The sequence below is a fragment of the Babylonia areolata genome, chromosome 31 (genome assembly GCF_041734735.1).
Source record: "Babylonia areolata isolate BAREFJ2019XMU chromosome 31, ASM4173473v1, whole genome shotgun sequence".
Classification (NCBI taxonomy): domain Eukaryota; kingdom Metazoa; phylum Mollusca; class Gastropoda; order Neogastropoda; family Buccinidae; genus Babylonia; species Babylonia areolata.
The window spans coordinates 6,971,419-6,978,918 of NC_134906.1; the positions used below are offsets into that span (position 1 = coordinate 6,971,419).

A 7,500-nucleotide genomic window follows, 5' to 3' on the forward strand; every position below is an offset into this window, starting at 1 on the left:
ATCTCCCTTATTCCGTACCTCCCTCCCTTCTCACATCCGTACAGGGTCTGAAGAAACGATCATCTCTTCCCCCCCCCCTCCTCCCTGCAACCACACACGGTCTCTGGGAATTATTGTCACCCACCCTCTATTCTCCCTCCTCTCTCCTCCCTCCTCTCTCCTCTTTCTCCTACCTCCTCCCTCCAATCTTAAAGGGTCTATAGAAACAATGGTGGACAAAGGCGTCAACACAGGAACTGTCCTTGTTGCTGTTAAAGTTGAAGCAGACTGGAGGCACCGCAGCAGATTCAGTCAGGGGTTGGACTTCTGATCCACTCACTGCTCAGCAGTGGTCTTCTGAGCCACTCACTGCTCACAAGTGGTCTTCTGTTCACCAGTGGTCTTATGATCCACTCACTGCTCACCAGTAGACTTCTGATCCACTCACTGCTCACCACTGGTCTTCTGAGCCAATCAGTGCTCACCAGTGAACTTCTGATCCACTCACTGCTCACCAGTGGTCTTCTGAGCCACTCACTGCTCACCAGTGGTTTTCTGAGCCACTCACTGCTCGCAAGTGGTCTTCTGTTCACCAGTGGTCTTATGATCCACTCACTGCTCACCAGTGGTCTTCCGAGCCACTCACTGCTCACCAGTGGTTGTCCGTTCTCCAGTGGTCTTACGATCCACTCACTGCTCAGCAGTGGTCTTCTGCTCACCAGTGGTCTTCTCAGCCACTCACTGCTCACCAGTGGTCTTCTGAGCCACTCACTGCTCAGCAGTGTTCTTCTGAGCCGCTCACTGCTCACCAGTGATCAGGGTTCCAGGCCCCGTTTCGGCATGGTGTTGTGTCCTTGGGAAGGGCTGTTTACTCCGATTTTCCTCACTCCACCCAGGTGTGAATGGGTTACCTGGCTTTTGATTGGGGGAGGTTAAAGCGACGGAAGGACAGGACTGGGCCCCACCTTCCTGTGCTGAACCCTGGACACAGTGGATGTGGATTCACTGCCTTCCTGTGCTGAACCCAAGACACAGTGGATGTGGATTCACTGCCTTCCTGTGCTGAACCCAAGACACAGTGGATGTGGATTCACTGCCTTCCTGTGCTGAACCCTGGACACAGTGGATGTGGATTCACTGCCTTCCTGTGCTGAACCCAAGACACAGTGGAATGTGGGTTCACTGCCTTCCTGTGCTGAACCTAAGACACAGTGGATGTGGATTCGCTGCCTTCTTGTGCTGAACCCTGGACACAGTGGATGTGGATTCACTGCCTTCCTGTGCTGAACCCAAGACACAGTGGATGTGGATTCACTGCCTTCATGTGCTGAACCTAAGACACAGTGGATGTGGATTCACTGCCTTCTTGTGCTGAACCCTGGACTCAGTGGATGTGGATTCACTGCCTTCCTGTGCTGAACCCAAGACCACAGTGGATGTGGATTCACTGCCTTCCTGTGCTGAACCCAAAACACAGTGGGTGGATGTGGATTCACTGCCTTCCTGTGCTGAACCCAAGACACAGTGGATGTGGATTCACTGCCTTCCTGTGCTGAACCCAAGACACAGTGGAATGTGGATTCACTGCCTTCCTGTGCTGAACCCTGGACACAGTGGATGTGGATTCACTGCCTTCCTGTGCTGAACCCAAGACCACAGTGGATGTGGATTCACTGCCTTCCTGTGCTGAACCCTGGACACAGTGGATGTGGATTCACTGCCTTCCTGTGCTGAACCCAAGACACAGTGGGTGGATGTGGATTCACTGCATTCCTGTGCTGAACCCTGGACACAGTGGATGTGGATTCACTGCCTTCCTGTGCTGAACCCAAGACACAGTGGATGTGGATTCACTGCCTTCCTGTGCTGAACCCAAGACCACAGTGGATGTGGATTCACTGCCTTCCTGTGCTGAACCCAAGACACAGTGGATGTGGATTCACTGCCTTCCTGTGCTGAACCCTGGACACAGTGGATGTGGATTCACTGCCTTCCTGTGCTGAACCCTGGACACAGTGGATGTGGATTCACTGCCTTCCTGTGCTGAACCCTGGACCACAGTGGATGTGGATTCACTGCCTTCCTGTGCTGAACCCAAGACACAGTGGATGTGGATTCACTGCCTTCCTGTGCTGAACCCTGGACACAGTGGATGTGGATTCACTGCCTTCCTGTGCTGAACCCTGGACACAGTGGATGTGGATTCACTGCCTTCCTGTGCTGAACCCTGGACCACAGTGGATGTGGATTCACTGCCTTCCTGTGCTGAACCCTGGACACAGTGGATGTGGATTCACTGCCTTCCTGTGCTGAACCCAAGACACAGTGGGTGGATGTGGATTCACTGAATTCCTGTGCTGAACCCAAGACACAGTGGATGTGGATTCACTGCCTTCCTGTGCTGAACCCAAGACACAGTGGGTGGATGTGGATTCACTACCTTCCTGTGCTGAACCCTGGACACAGTGGATGTGGATTCACTGCCTTCCTGTGCTGAACCCAAGACACAGTGGGATGTGGATTCACTGCCTTCCTGTGCTGAACCCTGGACACAGTGGATGTGGATTCACTGCCTTCCTGTGCTGAACCCTGGACACAGTGGATGTGGATTCACTGCCCCGATGGCCGTAAAAGGACTGTGGGACCTTTGGCATGTCTAACCTTTTGAACTGATGATGGTGGATGGTTATGTGTTGTGTGTCTGTCTGTCCTTTTCAGATAGTGGATGGTTTTGTAGGGTGTGTGTATGTGTCTGTCCTTTTCAGATAGTGGATGGTTTTGTGGTGTGTGTCTGTCTGTCCTTTTCAGATAGTGGATGACTGTGTTGGGTGTGTGACTGTCCTTTTCAGATAGTGGATGGTTTTGTGATGTGTGTCTGTCCTTTTCAGATGGTGGATGATTTGTGGTGTGTCTGTCTGTCTGTCCTTTTCAGACAGTGGATGACTTTGTGGTGTGTATCTGTCTGCCCTTTTCAGACAGTGGATGACTTTGTGGTGTCTGTTTGTCTGTCCTTTTCAGATAGTGGATGGTTTTGTGGGGGGTGTGTGTCTGTCCTTTTCAGATAGTGGATGGTTTTGTGGTGTGTGTGTGTGTGTGTGTCCTTTTCAGATAGTGGATGGTTTTGTGTGTGTGTGGGGGGGGGGGGGAACTGTCCTTTTCAGATAGTGGATGGTTTTGTGGAGTGTGTGTGTCTGTCCTTTTCAGATAGTGGATGACTTTGTGGTGTGTGTGTGTGTCTGTCCTTTTCAGATAGTGGATGACTTTGTGATGTGTGTCTGTCTGCCCTTTTCAGATAGTGGATGACTTTGTGGTGTGTATCTGTCTGCCCTTTTCAGACAGTGGATGACTTTGTGGTGTCTGTTTGTCTGTCCTTTTCAGATAGTGGATGGTTTTGTGGGGTGTGTGTGTCTGTCCTTTTCAGATAGTGGATGGTTTTGAGGGGGAGGAGGGGGGGGGGGTTCTGTCCTTTTCAGATAGTGGATGGTTTTGTGGTGTGTGTGTTTTTCTGTCCTTTTCAGATAGTGGGTGGTTTTGTGGGGGGCGGGGGGGGGTCTGTCCTTTTCAGATAGTGGATGGTTTTGTGGTGTGTGTGTGTGTCTGTCCTTTTCAGATAGTGGATGGTTGTTTGTTTGTTTTTTTGGGGGGGTCTGTCCTTTTCAGATAGTGGATGGTTTTGTGGAGTGTGTGTGTCTGTCCTTTTCAGATAGTGGATGACTTTGTGGTGTGTGTGTGTGTCTGTCCTTTTCAGATAGTGGATGACTTTGTGATGTGTGTCTGTCTGTCCTTTTCAGATAGTGGATGACTTTGTGGTGTGTGTCTGTCTGTCCTTTTCAGATAGCGGATGGTTTTGAGGTGTGTTTGTGTGTGTGTCTGTCCTTTTCAGATAGTGGATGGTTTTGTGGTGTGTGTCTGTCCTTTTTCACATATTGGATGACTTTGTGGTGTGTGTGTGTCTGTCCTTTTCAGATAGTGGATGGTTTTGTGGTGTGTGTCTGTCTGTCTGTCTGTCCTTTTCAGATAGTGGATGACTTTGTGGTCTGTGTCTGTCTGTCTGTCTGTCTGTCCTTTTCAGACAGTGGATGACTTTGTGGTGTGTGTGTGAGTGTCTGTCTGCCTGTCCTTTTCAGATAGTGGATGACTTTGTGGTGTGTGTCTGTCTGTCTGCCTGTCCTTTTCAGATAGTGGATGACTTTGTGGTGTGTGTGTGTCTGTCCTTTTTCAGATAGTGGGTGGTTTTGTGGTGTATGTCTGTCTGTTCTTTTCAGATAGTGGATGGTTTTGAGGTGTGTGTGTGTGTCTGTCTGTCTGTCCTTTGCAGTATGACGGCCAGACAGATGAGTACTGGAGAATTTTGAAATATCTCAATGCCACCTTCGCAGCCTTGTTTACCATCGAGTGCCTTTTGAAGATGTTTTGTTTTGGCTTCACGGTAAGAACCTCCCCCACACTCCGGTGAGGAATGAACCATGGAGGGATTGCAAGTGTTTTCATGCATTGCTTGTTTCAGGATTTCTTCTTCTTCTTTTTTCTTCTTTTTTTTCTTCTTTTTCTTCTGGAAGCCTGGGGGTGGGGTTTGGGGTTTGTTTGTTTTTGACGTCTTGCTCATCAACAGTGTAGAAATCAGCTAGGAAGGTTTTTAGGTTTTGTCCAGCTCTGTTCATGGATAGTTTCGCACACCGTCAATCGAATTTCAAAGGCATTGCTTGCAGGATATTAATTTACAAAAACTGTTTGGAAAGCCGGTAAAATGAATGACTTCATTTGTGAGATTTCTCTACGAGAGGCAAAGTGTTGGGTCATGTTCATTTGAAGGACACACACACACACACACACACACACACAGAGAGAAAGAGAGAGTTTTAACTCACTCAGTACGGCCAGTCCTCTCTTCTCCTCTACACAGACCCCTGGGATGTCCAGTGGGTGTCTGAATGACCCAACCTTTAGCTTCCGTCGTCAGAATTGTGGTATTCTTTGTCAACATTCACCTCTTCAGTATAAGAGCCTTCCGCTTGCAATATTTTGATGATGGTAATTGGGGTGAAACGCTGTTAACGTCGTCTCTTTCGCCGTTCGTATGGAGAGAGTTAAGGTAACAGCAAGCTATTTTCCATAACACATAGTACAAAACAAATGATATCTGGTTGCTGCAGTGTTGAAATTGACCAGTGAGATTTCCTTGCTCATGGCTGATGGGGACCCAAACAGTTGATGAGTGACGTCATTTTTCTTCACTCCGGTTTTCTCCGCCTTCCGCTCGCCTGTCTTTAGGGATGGTGTGCAGCCCGCTTTCGTAGCGAACTTTTCGTCGCTCGCAGTGCGAGAAGTAGGTCACATGATGACACGGGCAGCCCACTACCGTAACTGGCTGAGTTTGCACTGCTTTTGTTCGGGCAACGTTTCGACAGTCTATTAATGGATCAGTTCGATTACGTAATGACATATATGACAAGCAACACGCTCAAAGTAAATATAGAAGAGTAAGGCAAATAATGGCTATAATTATGAAACCTAATATACCTTGTAAACTTGCAAAAAATATTCACAGCGATTTCCACGACGTAATTTAAGTCTTTCGGTGACCTGGAAAAAGGAAATGGAGACGCGCATGTGGGTCTGCACACCCTCCCTACTGTGTTTTTCCTTCTGCTGGTTGGGGTTGCCGCCAAAGGGATGCTCCAAGGGGCGGTCCGTTGCCTCCGCTTATTTAAACCACAGTGCATACAGAGTATGTCAGGGACGACTGTCACTACTGCGGAATGTACCGTCACGGTTCGCACGTGCTTTTGTCTTTTTGAAAGTTTGTGGCATGGGGCGAACCTATTCACAGCTTTGTTGGGGCGCTAACCGCTTGATTATTTTACTAACATTGATTGGTGGTTGTGTTATAATTTCTTTCAGTTTTTTATGGTGGCTATTGCAGGTGTGACGTCAGAATCATGGGTTGTTGTTTTTTGTTTTTTGTTTGTTTGTTTTTTTAGCTCTGAATTTTCTTCTTTTATCAGTCATGCTTGGAAAATGTATGACTCAGTGATCTGACATTTCTGCTGGCATAAAACGGCACCCCGGCTCTCTCTTCCTTTTTTTTCTAAAGTTTTGCTAATTGTTATCTTCTTTCAGCCTCTTTTCTCCAGAGCATCTGGAAAGGAAATAAATTGTCCACTTGTCTGCTCCCTGTCTTATAGATCTTAGACATAATTCTCACCTGTGTTTCGGCTTTTTTTTTTTTTTTCTTTCTGTTTTTGTCGTTGTTGTTTGTTTTCTTTCTGGTGATGATTGCTATTGCACGTGCGGTGGCTTTCACGCGCTGCTGCCTGTGTTCAGTTTCAGCCGATAGACCCGACCAACACGACAGAGGAGGAGAAGGAGATAGGCACCATCCTACACATCATCAACATCGTCTTCACTGCTCTCTACACCCTCGAGTTCCTCCTCAAACTGGCGGCGTTCGGGAAGGTTGGATGGGTGGATGGATGGGTGGATGGGTGGATGGATGGATGGGTGGATGCACAGGCGTGCTGTGTCCGGCGTGTGCTCTAGCCTTGTTCTGCTGCCTGGTCCTGAGCTGTTGGCTGTTGTGATTCCTGGTGCCCGTTTGTGTGTGTGGAGTGCCCTTCGTTTGAGTTCACGCCGTGGTTGTCGTTGATGTTTGGTTGTTGTTATTTTTTTTTACCTTGTCGATTTGCTGTTGTGCACGATATGGAATTCTGTATTTCCTCCCTTCAGTTTTTCAGTGCCTTTATTCTGTGTTGTTTTGTTACTACTTATTGTATTGTAGGAGTGATACTGCTCGATACGGCCTCACTCCACAGTTGTTGGTGTGCTTTTTTTTTCCGATTAGTGCAGATTCATCGGTGTCGTTTTGTAAGATTGTGTGTGTGTGTGTGTGTGTGTGTGTGTGTGTGTGTGTGTGTGTGTGTGTGTGTGTGTGTGTGTGTGTGTGTGTGTGTGTGTCTGTGTGTTTTAAGTTGGGCGTAATGCTGTTTATGTTGTGTTGCAGCACATTGGAAAGTGTAATTAGTTCATTGTCTTCGTTCGTTTGTTTGTTTGTTGTTATTGTTGCTGCTGCTTTATTTTTTTGTTTGTTTGTTTGTTTATGCTAGAGTGTTGTGTGGTTATTCTCCTGCTTCGGTAGAGTTCTGTTCTGTTGTTGTTGTTGTTGTTGTTGTTTTCATGATGGAGCAGAGGACTGTTTCGTGTTGTTGTTTTTTGTTTTGTTTTTTGTTGTTGTTTTTTTTTTGGGGGGGGAGCAGTGATCCGTGCCCCTTTACACCGTGGCAGAGGTGCTGAGATGGTGCTGTCATCGTTAACAGATCAGCTGAGATGGTGTTGTCATCGTTAACAGATCAGATGAGGTGTTGTCATCGTTAACAGATCAGATGAGGTGGTGTTGTCATCGTTAACAGATCAACTGAGGTGGTGTTGTCATCGTTAACAGATCAGCTGAGGTGGTGTTGTCATCGTTAACAGATCAGCTGAGGTGGTGTCATCATTAACAGATCAGATGAGGTGGTGTTGTCA

The 7,500-nt window shown here is 47.6% G+C and overlaps 1 protein-coding gene across 1 annotated transcript in view; it reads left to right on the top strand.

Moving 5' to 3' along the window:
• The window catches only part of LOC143275763 (voltage-dependent calcium channel type A subunit alpha-1-like), a 402,120-nt gene that overhangs the window by 346,985 nt on the left and 47,635 nt on the right, over positions 1-7,500 (top strand). The window contains exon 34 of the mRNA XM_076580041.1: positions 6,304-6,435. Within this exon, the coding sequence (XP_076436156.1) occupies positions 6,304-6,435 (132 nt within the window). The remainder of the gene's footprint in view (positions 1-6,303; positions 6,436-7,500) is intronic.